This window comes from Zonotrichia leucophrys, chromosome 3 (genome assembly GCF_028769735.1).
Source record: "Zonotrichia leucophrys gambelii isolate GWCS_2022_RI chromosome 3, RI_Zleu_2.0, whole genome shotgun sequence".
NCBI classification, from domain to species: domain Eukaryota; kingdom Metazoa; phylum Chordata; class Aves; order Passeriformes; family Passerellidae; genus Zonotrichia; species Zonotrichia leucophrys.
The window spans coordinates 71,491,441-71,512,290 of NC_088172.1; the positions used below are offsets into that span (position 1 = coordinate 71,491,441).

At 43.4% G+C, this 20,850-nt stretch overlaps 1 protein-coding gene across 1 annotated transcript in view; it reads right to left on the reverse strand.

Moving 5' to 3' along the window:
- The window catches only part of CRIM1 (cysteine rich transmembrane BMP regulator 1), a 175,377-nt gene extending 158,929 nt beyond the window's left edge, over positions 1 to 16,448 (reverse strand). Inside the window, exons 1-2 of the mRNA XM_064708779.1 lie at positions 15,745 to 16,448; positions 1,826 to 1,999 (exon numbers count right to left, since the gene is read on the reverse strand). Of these exons, the coding sequence (XP_064564849.1) occupies positions 1,826 to 1,999; positions 15,745 to 16,096 (526 nt within the window). The 5' untranslated portion in view covers positions 16,097 to 16,448. The remainder of the gene's footprint in view (positions 1 to 1,825; positions 2,000 to 15,744) is intronic.
- Between the last annotated feature and the right edge of the window lie 4,402 nt (positions 16,449 to 20,850).

The window sequence follows — 20,850 nt, forward strand, 5'->3', positions numbered from 1 at the left end:
AATGCAGAAATCAAAATGACATTATGACTTCTGCCTGTCTATTAGGAAATACAAAGGGATTTACCTTCCAACATCCCTCAGTGGTACAGTTTGATAGTCTGAGGATGCAAATGCAAATTCACATTCTTAGGAGTAAAAGCTGGACTGTTTTAACACTCAAGTTGTAACTGCCAGACTTCTGTTATTTAAAGGTACCGCTGTTGCTTCAACACTTGCATCAGCCATCCTTTCCAACTGTGAAAAATTAAAAAGTCAACAGGCCCTAAACACTTCTACTGGTGCCCCACAGTCTGAGGCTTTGGAAGAACACCTTCCCAACTCCACCAAGAAATAAAACAGAGGGGAAAAAGAAGAAAATTACACCTCTGAAAAAAATAACTGCACCACAGCTACCAGTCAGTTTACGTGTAGAATATTGTTACCTCGTGTACTTATGAAATGCTGGTTTTTTTAAATGAAAATTTAGCTGAAAAAAGATGGCTGAAAGCAAGTGACTCAGAATCAACCTGCTTCAGCTGTGCCATTCCACAAGCTAGGTCCATTTCTTCTAAGGCTGCAAAGTACAAAAAGACAATCCCAACCCACAACAGATTTTCACAGCGAGTACACGATGAGCTGCCATGCCAGCAGAGTCCTGCTGAAATACTACAGACTTAGTTACACATTCACAAGTGAAGAGAAGGGTAAGACTGAAGAATCCATACATGCTATTGCCCACGATCACACCAACAGACCAAAGGTTCTGCCTCTGCTCTTCCTAGAGTTACATAAGGAAAAAAACCCACAAAAATCCCAGACTAAGCACTTGTATGCCTTTAGTAAGCAACACCACGACCAACAATCCTGAGTATATTTCTTCAGTTTCTCACAACATCTCCTTATCTAAAGTATGTAGCACAAAACCAATTTTCTTAACACAAATGAAGTACAACAGATGACATCACATCACAGTTCCTTAAGTATAAGATCCCCCTAACTTAAATATGGTCAGTAGCCTTAAAATACATTAACTTCTTCCAAAGTAGTCTAATTAAGCAGGTCTGCACCACTAATCAACTTCTGCATGTTCTTGAACACTTTCGAGAATAAACAGCAATTACAGCATCATAAAAAATGGTTCAAGATCACTCATTTAATTGCTGTTCAGAACAATCCAGAAATACACCCTGTAAATTTAATTCCAGCTGAATATATTTGAGCCAACTCATTTCCAGTTTGACCATAAACAACAAAAAGGAAAAAAGCAAAACAAATAGGGATGTATGCACAAGCATAAACATATGGGGCCTAATACAAATCCAATCAGAGGAACATAGGAACTGTAAAATTCGAACAGTAAGGTGATGTAACATTATGTAAACTTAAAGAAAATAGCAATTCACACATTCACATAATAAAACATATAAGTATAATCAGTAACTACTCCTGTACTATGCCTTTACTCTTACAATCCATGTTTGTGTTTAATGTGTTTATTCATGATTCAGTCACATCAACACATCTAAAGGGTATTCCACACGGCTTTGCAAGTGAAGGTAAGCAAATGTAGCTACCACAAACTACAAACAGAACTGTTTAGCCTTAAAATCTGCAAACATCATAGCAGACAAAGCATGTTTTTTCCCCATCTTAAATTTAAGCATTTAGAATAATAAGCTTATGAAGTACTATCTTCCTCTAAAACACAGACCTGTTTTTTGACATGTAGAAGACCAGAGGGATCTGAAACTACACAAGTCATCCTTAAACACACATTACACTCTAGTTTTTAACCCACTGCACAGAAAAAGTTACTAACTCTGAAATACTGAAAACAGGGGCTTACCTTCAATCCTTTTCAAGGCTGACAGACAAGTATCCCGGCTTGGAAACTCAAATGGATTATTACAGGTCCGAATGGTGTCACACTCGCACTTCCCGTTGATTATGTTACAACCTGTTATAAGGTTTTCATTGCACGGTTCAAATCCAAGAAGCTGATCATCATCCCAGTTTTCATCTAAAAGAAAGAAAGAAACAAACTTGCTCATATTGGATTTCAGCTGCAGTAGGTAATTTTCAGCTGCTTTGGAGTTGGGTGGGATTCACTTCAAGTTCAACACAGTGCTAAACAGAAGATAACAGATTTAAAAAAATAACAGACTAATCCAAAAGTGGGATTTGCCAAATACCCCAAACACCATATCTCACAGCTGTTCTACTGCCCATGTTACTAAAGCTACTGGCATTGTTTACTTCCATCTGTATGAAAAACTATGTCATCTCAGGAACAAGCATAGCTGTAGTACAAATGAGTGCTATTCTAACAGAAATAACTTTTGCACATAGCTGAAGTTATAAATATAATGGAAGTGAGAGCATTGTACAGAATCTGCAGCTGTTACAGAAGTCAAAATTGAGTCAGAAAGTGAGCATTTTAAAAGATGATTAAAAAATGCATAACACAGAATTCACTCCATGGAGATAACTTTTTATTACAGAAAAGCTGCAAGATGCCAGACCTCTGATTCCATTATATTACCAAAATTGAGTTTTCCAGCAGTCCTCAATTATCATATATATTCCTGGAGAATTGATCAGGCACAACTGCCCATCTTCCTTTCGGGAGGCCACATGCAACAAGATTTTTTTTTTTCCTCCAGAAAGAAATACAAATCCAGTCAATACAGAATTCCAAAAGATTACCAGTCCTACAATATCTCAGTTTTCTTAGGTCAAGTACACATATAGCAACATCCCAATGAGTCAAAAGATTAATCAAGATAGAAAAATAGAACGTGGTTTTGAAGAGACCTTCAAAACCATCCAGTTCCAACCACCCTGCATGGATAGGGACACCTTCCACTTAGACCTCAGTGGTCAAAACTCCATTCAGTCTGGCCTTGAACACTTCCAGGGCATCCACAACTTCTCTGGGCAACCTGTTCCAGTGCATCACCACCCCCACAGTACAGAATTTCTTCCTAAAATCAAATCTAAGCCTATTCTCTTTCAGTTTTAAACCATTCCCCCTTGTCCTGTCACATACTTATTTAAGCAAGACTGAAGAAACTAAACTAGACATTAGGTATTCTTTGCTACAGAATGCCAGGTGTTTTATAGACAGACAAGCTTGGAAAAATTAGGTGCTACAAAACAGTTGCACAGAGTCCACTGATTTCTACTAATGACAAAAGGAAAAAATAGATATTTTTAATCTTTATATCCTTACATTCAACAGCAGCACTCACATTGTACATTCTAAATAGCTCATTCCAATTTCATTTACTATCAACAAGCAAGTTTCCAATACAGATCCTGCCAAAAAGCACTTCAAAAAAGTTAAAATATCTTCCAGTTATGCATGGTGGGTTTCCTCTTGTTGTTGGGGTTATCAGAGGCTGTTCTCCATATCCAGTATGAGAGGCCACAGCCAATACAAAACTGTCATTCAGTAGTCTGATGCTCAACAGAAGCCTAAAAACTACCAGCAAACAGTATATGCACACACATGCTGAGGTTGGCAAGTAAATTCTTTCCACTCACAGAAATATGCAGAATATCCGCTAACCTGAAGTTTTTCCTGTTTTGGGAGGAAAAAAAAGTATTTAGAAAGAGCTGTTTACTAGTTCAGTACTGTACATGATCTACAGGAAGTGCCACATCAGATTCTCACCAGTATATTTCTCCCTGTACAACAAAATCCTTGCCTTCTATTATGAGCTGGCAAAGTACCCTGCTGACAAAAACACTGATAAACAACAAAGTCCATTTTAGATTTGAAGATGGGAATTTCCATGGGAACCTCATGGCTCTTCTCCATAAAAATAGCAAGGGAAGAGTAGTCAGTAACCCCAGGAAGTAATCTTTTTCTTAGGTTAACCTATCATCCAATACAGCAGCTGTATCAATGAAAGTCAAAGGAAGCACAGAAGTTCCTGAAGAGAAACGATTAAAATTCTTTCAAAGGAAGATGCCTCTCCTGTAATGCTTGGGACACTCTCATTGTGATGAGGCCATGCACACAGAAGGCAAAAAAAAAAAAAAACCAACAAAAAACCCTGAGAATATGGAGAACAATAATACATCCTGTTTTTGAGAAGCCGGAATACAGCCAGGACAATTTGTATTTTACAAGTCACAGCATTAATCCATGTAAGGACAAGAACAAAAGCTACACCTATGGTCCAAGACTTGATGTTTGAAACTGTAACAGCAAGGACCACTGCTTCATCCACAGCAGCCCTACAGCCTTAACGAGTTTGTGGTGCTCCCTGTTTGTGACAAGAGCATTCCTTCGGCACTCCTGGGTGCAGGAGAGGAGCCCAGAGGCAGCGCGTGCGCTCTCAGCCCTGCACCCCCAGGCCAGCGCAGTGCAGGCTGCAAGGACACACAGATGGCAGCGCTCTGCTGCTTTGCTAGCAAACCACTTTAGAGCATTTCTGCTGCTTTGCCTTGTGGTATTTCAGCACTAGATCTTCTCCAGGCAGACACATCAGCAGGATCCTGTCACATGAGAGCTGCCCACCCCATGTAAGGTGGGACCCAGCTGGCACAGAGAGCAGACTCATGCGCTGCCAGTGGCAAATGCCTCAATGCACGCGCACTGCACAGTGTGGCACTGCACACACTGATGTCCAGGACAGGTTACTGCTTGCTACCACATCTGCCAGCCCTCAAGTTTTCAGAAAAGGTGGTACACAGGAAGCACATGGCCCAGTAGTAGGTGCACCTGAAGTCTCCACTGCCACACACCTCAAAAATTAGCTCAGTAGACATTAAAGTCTTAATGAGAAGAGAAATCCCTCAGTAATACTTGTTCAGGCTATACTTCTAACATGTTGAATCTTCAAACAAGGTATTTATTTTTCATTACTGGGTGATAATAGAAAAGAGTAACATTCAGACAGGAAGAATGCAAATTCAGTCTTAGCCCGTACATCTTCTACCAGCCTGCTTTTCACACAACTTTATTTAGAAACAAGATTTCCATCAATGAAGTAGCAAACATGTAGCAAGAGCTTATTTAGGTTCAGTAAATCAGTGCCAAGTCTACCATAATTTTTCATGCAGACAAGACTGACTCCTTTTCCTAGCTGATTTAGTCCTTTTATGAACAGAATTTCAAAGTCCTGTTAGATGAATAATTGTTTACCACTTAGAATAAACTCTCAGAAGTCACATAAATATAGGCAGAACAAAATTCTTTGGAATGGAAGGTACAACCACATGAAAGTATTCACATGAGCTAAAGGGATGAACCTAGCCTATCACTTCAATTCCAAGCTTTGGATACTTGATGCAAAGACATCTAGTGCTCTCCTTGATGCAAATAAACAGTGGTCCAGTACGGCATGCTCACACCTTTAGAGGTCAGCAATATTTTAACTGATAAGGGAATGATATCTTGTGCAAAACATATAACCTAGCCTCATTATTCAAAAAGATCATCATGTCCTGGAGACTATTCTAAAAATACAACTTGTACACACCAGTGATTTGGGACCTGAGACAGTTCACAAAGTATTCCAGGCTGTATACCTTTTCCTGCACGCTCTGCTTGACCTCTATGGCTTCCTTTCCAGAAGACTGATTTTTAATGCCAACCACTCAAATCTCGATGATGTGAACAAAAACTGAAATGTACTAATTTGTGAAAGCATTATTTCTCTGCAAGCAGGGCCAAAACCCCCAAATATAAGAATCTATGCCTCAAACCTTGCTACGTACATCCTACCCCCAGCTACTTCTAGGACACCTAAAAACACAAAAATCAAGTGTGTACTTAACACTCCAGAGTTTTTAGAAGCAATGCAACTGGAAAAAAAGCCCAAGTAAACTATTAGTTTTCATCCAAACTGATCTTTATTTAGCTGAGATTTTCACCACCTCATTGTGCTGGCATGATCAGGTAAGGGCAAAAAATCAAAGGGCTGCACTTTTTAGCCATCCTGAGTTGTCACTGGAGTCTTGTTATACAGTCACTCAAGTACATTTTGCACACAAGCCTCAAGGAGTTCAAATGCTCCCAGCAGGCTCATAACTACAGCTTCAAAGTCATTTCTCTTTCAAATAATTTCTATCTACATGCAATTCCCCACTCTTTCCAACTCATTCAGGCAAGTTCCAGATAATAAAGTTTCAGATAATAAAGTAGTTCTGCATTTACTCAGATCAAAGTTAAGTCTTGGACATAGTACCTTTTAAATTCGTCCAACTGTGCTTTCATACCAAAAGGAAGCCACAGGAAGGGAGACTTCACATTAATCCCAAATTTTTTTCCTTTTCTCTTCTATCATTCATATAATCACTTGCTTTATGCAAAGCAAATGTTTCAGCTTGCTAAAAATGCACATACTGCTCTGGGTTGCTGAATTCCCAAGTCCTGTCATAGCACGCACCTAAAGAAGGGAAGAGGATTAAGGCATTAAGAAGTTGAACAAGAGATCCTTAAACAGGTCTAGTCTGGGAAACAGTCTGAGAAATATGTCTCTGGTAAGCAGCATTCCATCACTTCTTCCATACTATATCCTACATACCAGCACTCACAACACAGCACCATGCAAGGCATAGTGGTCACAACTGAAGCATTCATCCTATTTGCCTGAAGAGCTGCCTGTGTTTTTAGCAAAGCATGCTGCTGAGAAACTAACTTTAAGCCTTACTTTCAAGGCACACACTACCTCACTATGGTTACATTTGTTATTTATTACTACCCAAAGGATCATCTCAAAACAGGTGCAAACTAAAAGTATAAGAAAAGACCTTTTCAGAGCCTGCTTCTCCATTGCTTTAAGTTTTGCTCTCCATTCCTTCAAATTCTCAATTCCTTCTGCCTGCCACAGAAACTTGTGTTTCGTGCCCCAACCCCTCTCCTTCTTTCTGGCCATTTAATGACTATCAGCTATAGTTTGGAGAATGCTATACTGTTCACCTTCACAGTTTACATAATGCATCCTCTCAAAACAGCAAGAAACACACTGAAATGATCACTGAAGTACCACTGTAGAAAACAAATGCAGAAGCATTTGGCCCATAATAATCTCACGTTTACCACCCTACCCTTTGAACTGTAATTTATCTGGAGTGGATTGAGTCAACTCCCATAATTTACATTTAACTGCAGCATGTTGCTCTGCTACTTCCACCTTTTTTTTGAGCATCCCAGGTAGCTCTTAGGATGCTGAAAAGATACCATAAAATACATTGATGACTGGAAGTGAAACTGTCCAAGCCACATGTTACAGACTCTAGCAACCTTTTAAATCTGCATTTGAAGACAAGAGAGAAGCAATCCTTATTAAGACTGGTACTGCCCTCGGGGAAGTGGGAGGCAGAGGGGGGAGCCTTTCAGAAACTCCTCCATGAAACTCCCCCCAAGGTCTGAGCACCACCACTCCAGCACACTGCTGTACAGAAGAGCATTTTCCAATCAGTGGTATTCATTAAGATGGTATGAGACTCTGAAAAGATTCTAACTTGCTAAAATAAAAAAAGGAAATGCTTCTTGCCAGTAGACTCTCGCTTCTCTTTGAACAGGAAAAAAGAATGATGGAAAGGAAATTCATGTTTTGGAGGAGCTGAACAATAGAAATGACTAATTACCACTAAAGAATGCTTGAAACCCAGTCCCAGACCTTGAAAAGCAGCAAAGGAAAGATTAGCCTTGAAGTGAGTTTGAGATCATACACTGGCTTCAATCCTTTCCTCTCTTGCAACTTATTCCTCCACTGAAGTCATGAATCAGGGACTAGAGCCGGCAGAATCTTTTATGGCAAGACACAGCTGAGAGCTTTGTGAGAAAGCATTTTTTCCCACATCTTGGAATGGTTCATTTTCCAAGATCAAATCTTCATGTGGAATGTACAGCAATACAAAAGGGTTTTGCAGTTTCCTGAGAAAGTTTCTAGCCAAAGCTAGAAAGCAGAACTGTACCACAACATTTACATAGCTCAGGAACACATGCACGTAATGCTTGTCTCCAACCTGACTGCCTGCTTTATCTCAGCATGTATCTCAGGTGATCAAATCCCAAATGTAGTGAGAAAGATTTCCATTGCAGCAGCTCTTCTTGTGTCTGAAGACAGTTATTTCATACTAAGGAATGCAGAAAGTATTTCAACAGATCCACTTTCCAGTGAATTATCAGAAACTCTACAGAAGTCTTGAGGAAGGCAAGGAGATAAGTGGAAATGTTAAGTGAAGCATGTGACATGGACAACTACTGCAAGTTTTGAAGTTTCCCCCACACTGTCTGGGATATTGTGCTTCTCCAGGTACCCCACTTCCACATTTCTATTTGTGTGGGGGGGCGAGGAAGGGGGAATGGAAGGAAGGAAGAATGGGGAGGAATGTGTTTTGCCTTTTGTTTTTTTATGACTTTCACTCAGAGTTCCCCATAGCAAAAATAAAATATACTTCCAAAAGCCTTCTTCCCCAAATATGGTCTGAAATAATAAATGAGTTCTGCATTTATACACCTGAAAATAATACTTATAAGCAAATTATCTTAAACTGATGACCAGAAACATGTCCTGTTCATAAAAAGCTAACTGAAAATACTGCACTGTGTCCCAGGATTTAATTGGTCAGAAAAAGCCTCTGCCAGTACTCCCCTGATTAGAACGAGCATGGACAGCGGTGTTTCAGCTGTCATAGCAGATTTTTCCTCTAGCTCTAGAAAACTCATTGCAAAAATAATTGCTAAAGTCTCAGAAAAGGGCCAAAGCCTCATAACCATTTTCCAAAGCAGTCTAAAATTCCAATTTTTTTTTTCCAAGCTGCACTCTGCACCCACATGCTTCAGAGGCCTGCATGTACAGCAGCACACATCAGCTTCACTGCAAACAAGTAGCTGGCTGGCAACTTTGCTAGGCACAGGCAAAGCTGACAGGAGTAGGAAAAGTTTTGTCAAAGACAAATTCTGGAACAGGGCCGTGAGTAAAGCAACCTATACCAAGAACAGTTCACCCTGTTGTAAGAAATCTGATATCCTAAATATTTTGCCACTTTCCCCCCCAGTCATTAATGCAGCACCACTGAACACCATCATTACAACATGTTTCAGAGGAATTCCATCCCATCTCTTAGTCACAGAAGACTGAAGGGAAAACTCAAGCCTGGATTTAGAATTACCCTCAGGGCTTCTTTTCATTTCCTAACTTAGAGATAGATATCAAGTTCGGCATTTCTATTGTGAAAGCAGCACAGGTTACATCAGTGCATGTAACACCATTATCAGCATGACCCCAGCTTTTTATCAACCACCCATCAGTGAGGGGAAAAAATACCTCCACACACACATCCAGCCTTTCTGAAAAAATCTTGAGGAGAATACAACACAGCCTGTAGCAAAACAGTGAAATTTAATTCATTTCAAGGATAAATGACCCAACAGAATGGGCTCTCTTGGATTCAGAAACATTACATTTGCTAGATTTTTCACAAAAAAAAAAAAAAAAACACCCAAACAAAAAAACCAAACCTAAGTCCATTCAAACAAACAAACACCAACCAACAACAGAAGCTTAACAGTGGCTATATAAGGCTTAAAGTCTAGGAAATGAGTAAGAACATGGGAATTGGTGCATGCCTATGAGCCAGTCACTGTTTTTCCTCCTGTCCACAATCCCTCTATCCCCAGTTTGTTTTCTTATTCAGTCCTAAAAAGGACTTGCATGATCATGAGCCACAAGGGTCATGATCATGCAGATTCTCAAGTTAGGTACCCAGTATATCCAGTGAAAGCTGCTGGGGACTGAATATTGCCTCTGGGTAAGGTGTCAACTGCTTCCATTCTTCTCAAAACATTAGGAAGGGCTTATTTCCCCAAAACAAGGCCAAACTAGTCTGTTTAGACAAGAGCCCCCCAGGGACTATTTTTAATCTGTACACTTATGTGGAATTTAATCTGTGCTAAATTATTTTCCCATGTTAGTTTACATTGGTAAGTTTCTCCACACACATAAGCTTTCTGGGTCAGTATCAGTCATTTTCCAAATTCCAGTATAGTCAGACACAACCAGTGTCACTCAAAGTCTCAGGCAAAACCCTGAGTTCGTGATTTCCAAGTTTACATTCCCTGTGGATTAAATGCATTCTCAAATGAAAAGCAGTTTATAAGTCACAAGAGATACTTAATAGGTCACCTCTACAAAGTATTTAATCCATTAAAACAGAAACATTTGGTTCTGTCTGCAAGGTCCTATAAACTTATTGAGATGAAGAATCCTTAAGGGGGGCACAAAGTAAGGAAGGGAAGAGGACAGCATTTTTGAACCATATTAATGGGTTAATTATTGCATAATATGCCTGTCAGTGAAATGACATTTTGGTTGACTAAGTACCAGGCAAGATGTTAAATTATGCAAGAATCTTTGAATTAGCTAGAGGGTGCTTAAACCAGCAAAGATGCCTAGGGGCAAATTCAAAGGTAGTTTAAAAAAAAAAAAAAGGAAAAAATATCTTTATAAAAACCATGGTTTTAGGGAATCTGGTAAAATAATCCATTTCTGTGTAGAAAAATTCACATAAGCAAAGGATGCTCATACAAAGTTTTAAAAACTAAAAATAAATAAAAAGAGAATATTCCTCTTACTAGAGTTAAAAATCTTAGTAATCCACAGCAAGACTTCCAGTTTTAAAATTGCTGTGCTGATCCACAATAGCAAAGTCCTACTAATTCCTGCATCATATCTGTTAGATGTTTCCATTTAACTTTTACTGAAATACTGGAAACAAGTCATTTCTAAAATTGAAACATGATGCCCAGAAACAGAGAGGAAACCATTTCCAAGTCAAATAAGCACCTGATCCAATTCAAATTCCATACCACACTCAGAGTTACATGTTCTTACTGATGTTGAGATTTCAGCATTGATGGAATACAGAGCAGAAATAGCTTACAAATTATCCAGTCTGTGTGTAAGAAGTCAGCATCCTCCTAGTCAGTGTTTTTGGGGGTGGCAGGGAGGAGGAGTAGGGGAAGGGGATTGTTAAATTTGATCAAGACTAGCATATGAGAACCTGAATATTCATTAAAGAACTACTTCTCATTCCAGTTTCACAACTTTAGCAATTTTTCTGATAATTTTCTTTTTCGACAACATAAATATTTTTCTGTTTGTCTCCCTGATAGTCTGGATTGCTGTCAGCCTTTGAACAAAGTACTTTGAGTGTTTTCACAACAACAGCCATTGGCACACCAATATTGATGTAATCCTCAACTAGATCATCAGTTCTAACACTTGATGTTACTGAAAGAAGTTCTCTGCACACACATGGACATCAGAACCACTTGGACATTTCCCCAGCCATTCACTACATAACAAAGAAAAAACCCAATCAAAAAAAAGTTAAGATATTTGTGCAGCACTGTTCCAGTGCAAACAGATGTAAACAACTGGGTTACACACATGCAACTTCCAGATTACTTGAACTTCAGTAACTTGTACAGAAAGCAAAATACTGCCTGAGTCTTCAGGGGTCTGGGCTGCATCACAAGCAAGAAGCCAAGCATGTAGTACAGCAGCCTGTCTGGAGACAGAGCACCAAGGGGAGGGCTTTGTGTCCACTGACCCATTATAGAGCACAGCACTGAAAACAAGGCTCTCCAAAGGGTACTAGCTACCCAAGTTACTAGTGATAACAAATACTATCAAGTCTGCAGGCAAGCTGTTCTTACTTCAGTAAAGCAGGGAGAACTGCATTAGCACACATGTAAACCAATGCCTGAACAAAACAAGAAAAAACAAGCCCAGCTTTCCTCTTCCAAATTTTGAAAATAAAAAAGCTAGGCTTACATGGTTTAAACTCTTCTCATCAGTTCCAGTTTCACTAACCTTCACTTGCATGCCATACACTGTGTCCTCAGGGACGAAAACTAGGCAGACTTATGGGTGGGGAGAAGACAATGGACACATCCAAGGTCTCCCAACTTGCCCCAGCAAGGAGTCAGACAGATTGTAATGCTCCAAACTCCCCAGAAGATGCAGTTCAGTAAATGAGACTGGGACTAGCCACAGTAAGGAAAGCTTCTGCCATCCTCCTAGGAGATTAACACACATACTTCCCAATACTTGCCTAAAATTTGCAACAGCAACGTGCTCCTGGTCCCAAGGGAACTTCAGTTCAGAAATTATATGCTAGGCAGTAAGCAAAAAGAACACAGCAATAACTGTACTACCCCCCACCAAAAAAAAAAAAAAAAAAAAGGACCCAATTAACAACTAAAACAAAAAACATACTCAAACGGAATTAAAACCAAACCAACAAACCAAAACCAAACAATGTAACAAATATTGGTAAACTAGTGGCACAGTGATACCTTCTTTCAATGTCTACTTAGAGGCTAATTCATAAGGAAGTATAATCTAAAGAGAAACTAAGAACACCTTCAGACTAGCAGTTTTGTTAAGCATGCATTTCAAATGTATCAAAAAAACCCTTATGTTTCTGTTACACAGTTAAAAATAATTTCCAGTCATTTTCAGTGTTACCTTATTTGCTATTGTCAAGACTTGGATGAGCTCAGCAAAGCAATCTAGGCCTCTTCATCTAACAGCACCAGAAACTGGAGAAGCAGGGAAACAGACTAAAGAGGGTAATCTCAAGAAATGCCTTCACAAAGTAACCTAACTTCTTTGGCAGAGCTTTTTCAAGGCTCTCCGATCCCCTGGAAAGCCAGAGCCCTCCCAGCTGCAGAAGCCAAAGCTAAAGTGTTTTGGGAGAACTTCAGTCTAATTCAGTTGTGGGCCCATGGCTACCTTTAAAGGTAGAGAGTAAGGACAGTTCCTGCTTTGCATTTAAAATTTCTCAAGCTTAAGAGTCTTTGAAAGGGGGTGTAGGCTCTCAACACCTCATAGAACCAATCCAGAAAATCCCTGCAAAGGATGCTGTGAAGTCAACAGAGGCTGGATGTGTGCAAAGTCTCTCAAGAATGCCATTTAGGAGGTGTAGCTACCACCACTTGGACCTCAGAATTATTACTTACTACTCAGAATTATTACTTACTAAGAATTCAACTACATTCAGGAAAGGCATTTACCCACTTCAGGATAACAACACAAATGGAGCATTAGAACTACTTAGATATGTGAATTGTTGAGGTGGTGAGATGAACAAGAACTTCCTTCAGCTTTTAGAATGATAAAGGAAAAAAACCCCCAGGATCAGCAACAGATTTCATTTATAAACAGTGCTTTAACAAAGAATAGTCTGTTTGTAATTTCAGAAAGAGAAGCTACCAGGAACAGATGCCACAGAGACTTCTCTGTCAGGTGTTACAGAACTCATTTATGTCAAGTGCGTTAAATGCTAGAAACAAGTTAGCAGACAAGTATTTCTACCTGTTGCTATTCCAGCTCTCAGTATTCTGCAGCCTAGCATAGGCTGATAGTCTGAAACAAGACAGGGCTGAAGCTTCAAAAACGATACAAAAAAACATGCTTATAACTGTAGCCAGTAGGGGTCATTTCAGTGTAAAAAATTGCAATGAAAGAAAGGACTAGGGACAGGAAAGAGCACAAAAACATGAATTTCTATTCACACAGTTCTGTAAAACACTTCCATTTCCTCCTCCCTGTACTGGGGAAGGAAAGGGTTTGCACTCCCAATGTGTATGACAACAAAAAAAGCGCATCCTTTATTCCGTTAATGGATAAAGGCATGACTTAATACTACTCACATCAGGCATCACCAGCCTAGCCTGTTGCATGTGTGCCTGTAAACTGAACGACTGTTTAGGTCATCACAATCAAAAAACCAGAGCTATTCAATCTCATATTAGCAATCAGAGGCAGCACAATCAGTACACTTTTATCCTTGCTGCCACCTCACGTGCAAAACATGCACCATGAAGAACAACACACTACCTCTGTTCCTCAGAATGAGGTAGTTTCCTGGCAATTCACTAACAGGCATTCCAGGATTATTTATTAGGCTGACAGTTCAGCTTGGTTCCTTTTCATTTATGAGAATGAAAATTAAATAGATAAGTAAGAATAAGAAAATTAAATAGGAAAGTTATCTCCCTTAGTTATAGTTAATAGATCGTTATCCCCCTCCCCTAGGACTATTCCTATAGGGACAGCTGGAACCAGTTTCTAACCACAACACTAATTGAAACACAATCTTGCCAACAAATGCTTCATACTATTTTCAACAGTAGATGGGACGTGTTATGAGCTGAACTACAGCAACGTACAGATTGCATCACTTCAAAGGAATGAAATACTCCTAAACTGCCAGAGATGTCCATACTGTGATACAGTAAGGAAATCGGAGCATTAAGGCTTTTAATGACTGTAGGCTCTTAGTTCCTTTAACCATCAAGAAGGGGGGGAAGCTATTTTAGCCCAGCTTTTACTCAAAAACACACAACAAGAGGAACTCCTGCAAAACCAGGTAAGTTTCCCAAGTACCTTTACTTGTACTTTTCTATTTACAAAAACTTTTCCAATACATGTTAAAAATAAGACACCACACCAATGTACATATTCAGCAACATAGTCTCAACCAAGGTCGTCAAAATAGTTCAGGGCCATTTAAAATTGTTTTAGCAATCGAGCTTTTATTCTAAAGCGCATCCTACCCAAGCGTCAGCTCCTGAGGCTGACAGCACTGGTTGTAGCACAGGCGGGACACACTGCCCTGCTCTGCTGTGGTTTGCAATTTATTTGTTATGGAGGCAAATGGAGTTTTAAACTAATAATGAGCGCCAGGACAAAAGTCAGCTGCCCACTAAAAATGACCGGGTTTAGCTTTCTTAAAATAGTGCATAATTTTAAATGCAAGTTTTTTGGACAGATGCTGCCTCACCAGCTCTCTGGACTTTCTACTGCCCTCTACCCGCCGAGAGGAGACCGCCTCCGTCTCCTTTTCCAGAATTGTCGAAGCTCCCACTCCGAATCACATATACATTTATACATATCCGAAACTACTGCTTATTTGTAATCTCTTTACAGCGCCATGTTTTCCCTCAACTTGGGGGAAAAGGCAATTGGAGGCACGAGAGAAAGAGAGACTAAAAATTTGTCTCTGGGCTTTCATTAATTTATAACACATTAAAAAAAATAAATCTTAAGAATTCTGATAGATAAAAAACTGAAGGGGGATGAATTCCTTTTGCATTTCATACCACTTTATCACCTCACAAGACGGTAGCAAGCTGGAGAGACTTTGAGAGGAGTTCTACCATGGGTATTTACCGCCCATGATGCTCCAGCAGGGAAAAAAAAGGCATATACTTATCATTATATGCCGAGTAGGACAGGCAGAGAGATATTAAGTGACAGGAACAGGAAACAAAACTTTACAACAGATGATCAGTCTTCCTTGTTTCTTTACACAGGAGGGAATCCGGAATAGGCATCATGTGTGCACGACTGACCTCCGCCGATCTCCATCTGCCAAACTCTTCCCGAGTCCTTTATCATGGAATTTTAGCTGGGCATCAGCAGCTGATACACGCTATCAGCAACCCAGTGACACTACGCTACGGAGAATCAATAGAACCCTAAAGTTTAGGGTAAGAAAATTAAGGGCAAAACTTCTAAGTAGGAGTCTGTGAGGTTTTTTAAGCAGGGAAGGTTGGAAGACAGGCTCGCAGATGGGACAGGCGGGCGGGCTGCAAGGGAAGGGAAGGCAAGGAAGGCGCACCGGCGCCCAAGACCTCTTAGGTGCGCCCTCCTTCCTTTCCCGCCGCCCATGGGGCGCCCCGACCCCGGGGCACGGATGGAGGGATGGGGGTGTCCCGCCGCCTCTCACCTTCGCAGACGCCCACTTCGTACTCGGTGATGGAGTCTCCATTGAGCGGCGGTCGGATGACACAGCGCAAGCCCCGGTCGCAAGCTCCGTGCAGCCCATAGACACCCCCGCAGCTCTCGTTGCGCTGCCGAGCGCACATGAAACAGCAGCCGCAGATCCCCAGCACGATGCTGCCGGGGCAGCTCTTCGGTTCTTCGCATTTGGATTCGTCGCAGGGTAAGCAGACGAGAGCACGCGTCCCCGACTCGCCCAGCAGCAGGGCCAGCAGGAACAGCCACCCCGCGGCCGCCAGGTGCCAGCCGCCGTCTCCGCCCGGGCGTCTCCTCCCCGCCGAGACCGCTGCCAGGTACATCCCAGCCGCCGCAGCCCGGCCTGGGCCGGGGGGAGCCTCTCGGAAGCCCCCTCGCCGGGCGGCGGACCCGAGCGTGCCGCGGCTCCTTCCCGCCGCCCCCGCCTCCGGCCCCCCGAGGAAAGTTTCCTCTCTCGGCGGCGGCGGCTCAAGCCAAACTTCTCCTCCGGGTGGCGGCTCCGCCCGCTGCCCCCTCCGGGAAGCGGCGTCCCTCAGCCCGCCCGTCCCTCGCCCGGCGGCTCCCGGTTCGGCGGCGGCGCCGTGCGTGCGAGCGGCTGCGCGCGACGGCGGCTAGCTGTGTCCCCCTCGCGTCCCGAGCCCCGACTCGCCTCCTGCCTCACTCTCGCCCCGCTCCAAGTGCGCCCTCTGCCCTGCCCCCATTGGGCGATCACCGCCGCCGCACCGCCCCGAGTGCCCGTCCGCGCCTCTCTCATTGGGCACCGCCGGGGCTGGCCCGCCCCTTTCCCTCCCGCGCCCCCCCAGCCCCAGATCCTGGGGCTGGAAGAGGCGCAGCGGAGGCGAGGAGCAGCCTGGGCCCCACAGCGGCCGCCGCCTCCGCCTCCCCCTGCACCTCCCCTCCCCCTCCCGGGGCTCTGGGCGCGGAGCGGAGCGGGGCGGCGGCGCCAGACCGCGGGGACGGGCTGGCGGCGGCCCGGGGGACACCGGGGGCGGGGAGGGAGAGGGCCCCGCAAAGGGCGCAGCCCCGGCAGAGCGATGGTGCGGGGAGCCGTAAACGGGGCCTCGCCGTCCCCGGCCCTGGCGGCGAGAGCCTCCTCCTCTTCCTCTGCCTGCTCCCTCGAGGGGCGCGGGGATCCGGGACGGGGAGCGGCTCCGCGCCCTCTCAGCCCTAGAGCCACGGCAGGGGAGAGCCGGTCGCTCCCCGCCCCGCCCCGTTCCGTTCCCGCAGCCGGGCTCCGGGCGCGCCCAGGTGCCCCGCGGGTGCGGGGAGCAGTGGCGGACCCGCTCGGCGGGGGCGGGAGGGGCTGTCCCGCTCCGGCGGCGGCTCAGCGCTATCCCGGTCCGCCCCTCTGCCCGCTCATAAACAAGCGGCGGTGCCGCCGCTCGCTCGCCGACTTCGGCACCGAAAGCCGACCCCGGGCCGCCTGGTGCTCTTCGCCGGCACACGGGCAAAGGCGCCCGCGGCTACCGCCGCTCTTCCCCACCGAACGCTGCCGTCACCGCCCAGAGCCGGCCGGGCAGCCGCGGCCCTGCCGCCGCCCGGTCCGCTGGGGCTGCGCGGGCCAAGGACGGCCCGGAGCGGCGGCGGGAGGTGCGGCGGCGCTGTGGCGGCGGCGCTGGCCCTGCGAGGCCGGCAGGCGGCAGCGCTCGGCGCGGCGCTCGCTCCGGCGGAGGGTGCCTGCCCCGAACCGGGGCGAGGGGGCGGCGGGAGGGAAACCAAGAGGAACGGTGTTACCGGAGGTCAAAATGCTGCCTTGTCTGCGGGCGGCAGCGACGGCAGGAAACAGGAGGTAGCTGGCCGCCCGGGGCAGCCCCTCGGTACAATTTCAGAGCGGGACCTGCCACTGCCGTGTCCTGCCCAGCTCAAGGTGCGATGGCAGCTTTGGGAACGATGGGTCCTGCAGTCAGGAATGCCCGGAACTGAGATCATTTAGAGTATGAAACCATTGGCTCCGCAAGTGGATTTTGCCAGTTGCAGCGTGCTGAGCCTGAGAAAGCTTGGACTGCGTGTATCGGTGCCAGCAGTTAGGGAAAGAGGGTCTGGAACCTTAATAGAGACTTTTACAGAGAGGCCAAGACATGGTTCCTACAGTTCCTCTAGTCCCACACACATGTTCACTTTGGCACAACCAGTTCTCCTGTCAGCCGAGGAGTTGCTATGGAAGAGCAAAGCTCCAACTGGCAATACAGAGTTGCCGCCACGAATAGACAACACTATAGAGTAAAGCTCTGTCAGCACTAGCATACCTTATAGGTGAGTTTTAAAAGCTCTGTAATTCACTCTTGTTGACTCCAGCCTAAATAACTACAATAGCAAAGATTCCCTATTGCTAGAACAGGCCCATGGGCAATGGAAACAGTGCAACCATGTAACATGATGTCGAAAAATAAAGCATTTCCATTTTGTCTAAAGGAAAGTGTTTTCCAGATTTGTCTAGTTTAAAAAATAATAATGGTTTTATTATAGCAGAATATCAGATTGTATGGTGATCCATTCAGAACTTAAACTAAATTGTAGGAGATATTTTTCAAGAGCTACAATGTTTTTATTAGTCTCAATAGTTTGCAAGACGTTGGTCTATTTCGTAGTGAAGCCCCAAACAAATAAAACACTTGATACAGCATGCATTAAATGGATTAGGGCCGTTCAGCTGACATATCTCAACAATGAATGGATAAACAGCGATTTACTGGACAAGAGTATCTGAAGAAATACTGTGATATATTTTTGAAGAGATTTAGAAAGCAAATTACAAGCTGGTCTTGCTAAATGCAGTGTGTTTTGGTATAAACAAAGCCAGTGTGTACGTTTGAGAACAACCAAAAACATTGTATGTTTCTGCATTCTGGAAAGCAGTAGGTCAGGAAAACACCCTGAAGGTCATATTAGACAAGGCCTCAAACTCTGAATGTTATGCCAATGAACGATAGTCCCTGGTGAAGTGAGGCACCAAGTAAGTTTTGTGCCGTTTCCTCAAAAAGGCAAATTCTTCCTCCCCTCATCCTCAGCCCTCTCATGTCAGTTTGCGGAAGCACCTGCAGGGGTCAGAGTACTTTTGATTCACCAGAAAATTCCACCAAAAAAGCTGCTGTGATTTGGATGAGAGTAGTTTGTAAAAACCTACTGTTTCCTACAGCCTGGAAACGCTGCCTTTTGGTCATGTATTTTACTGACGAGGCGCATGAAGGGGTTTTGCCTTCCATGTATAGCATTGCTGAGATTGCTTTTTGAATGAGGCATACAGTTCCTGCGACTTTATTTTTAAAACACTGTTCACAAACCTGAGATTGTGCAGAAAGGAATCACAACAGTGATTTTAGTGCCAGGGAGGATGCTGCTCCATACAATACGTGGTCAGAGGCTTGAATTTAATAGGCTTAGTTTATCAAAAGATGAAAAGTGAACTGATTACAATGTATTAATCCCCTCATGTGAAAAAATGAACTGGTCTATGAAAAATACGTAGGCATTTTTCCAGGACTTATGTTCGTAGCCAGCATGGAAATCCCAGACATGTTGGATTGCATGCTCAGGCAGTTCAATATTTCCCAGACATGCCAGACCTACCCGTCATGTACTGTACTGATGTACAGTATATTCAACACACAAAGAATTCACTGGACCTACTGTGCCTGTTTGCTTGTGTGGGAATGAACAAAGAAGCTCTAGAAGCAGTACAAAAACAGATGAAGAGGAAAGCTATGGACAGCTTAGATAAGAATGTTGTAGGGCCCTGAGAAAAAGAGAGCAAACTTTTAAGCTGACTGCCAAGTGAGAGAGGCTTCAGCTGTGAACAGGATTAATACCCTGATTCATGCACTGTTTATCCTGTGATAGCTGCATGTAAGAGAGGAAAATACAGAGATATGTATGGAACAAGGACCAAAATTCAGGCTTCTTGTCTCCTTAGGTCTTGCCCTTTAGATCCAAGTCACAAATTGTTCATGCTTATACTTTTGTTTCCATATTCTGGCCCCAGGAACCAAAATACTTCATTGCACAATGGCACAGATTCAACAGGAAAGGTAGAGAATTCTCTTGCCCCAAGCCTGAGAAGAGTCCACAGGGACAATAAGGTACTCCTTGGAAATCTGCAAATCTGATACCTGATGGCTTTACAGGGAAAGTGAATATATCCCTGCTTTTCCCCAGCTAGAAGCAGTGGATCCATCTGGAAGATGGGAAATTCACTTATCCCTGCTCCTACCTGCTTCTTGATTTATTAAGGGTTCTACTGATCCAAATAGCTTAGGAGTAAGTGGATTCAGCTACTGAAGTGAAACCCAGCTCCTTATTTCCCCTAGAAACAGGTTAGTAAATACTGCTGAATACAACTGTGGGAGGAAGAAAAGCATTCTGATATACAGGCTGTAGCAGCTGAAATTTCCTGAGCTTGTTCTCCTGAATTGTTAGTGTTATATTGAAGCCACATCTAGGATGGATGAAATTGCAGCAGTAATTGAGTGGAGCTCTATGGCTTTCTTGGTCATCATGGAATGTGGAGCTTTTGTGAATCCACACAGGGATGTGAGAAAACTACCATCCCCTTCATGGATTCCTCAGTTCTGTACTCACTGCTCTTCCTTCTGGTAAATCTCCCTACGTGAAAAATACATGTTCAGTGTATATTTCCTGTGAGTCTGAAATTCACAATAGTGATAACTGAAATTATTTCATTTTATTACATGGTTGAAGACATTTATACTACCAAAAATAAAAACATCTCCTCCCCCCCCGCCCCCACAACAGTAAATAAAATATCAAAATACCCTCATTTCAATTCAAAAGGCTGTTTCCATTGCGCTGATACATGCTGGCAACTCCCTATATATTTCTGAATTTGGGAACATTGGTGTTTTTAATACCAAAGTTGTATTTCTTTCCTACACAAATGTTTTGTTTCTATTCTGTACCTCATTGTGTCTTTGTTGCACATTAAATTTCTTTCTCTTTTCATTATTTAGTTCGTTAAGATCATTTATGTCTCCTTTGTAGCAGTCTCTTGACATAAACTCTTTCGTAAACAGGTTATTCACATGAGCAATCTCTACTACCAGAAAAGAAAAAGATCAAGATG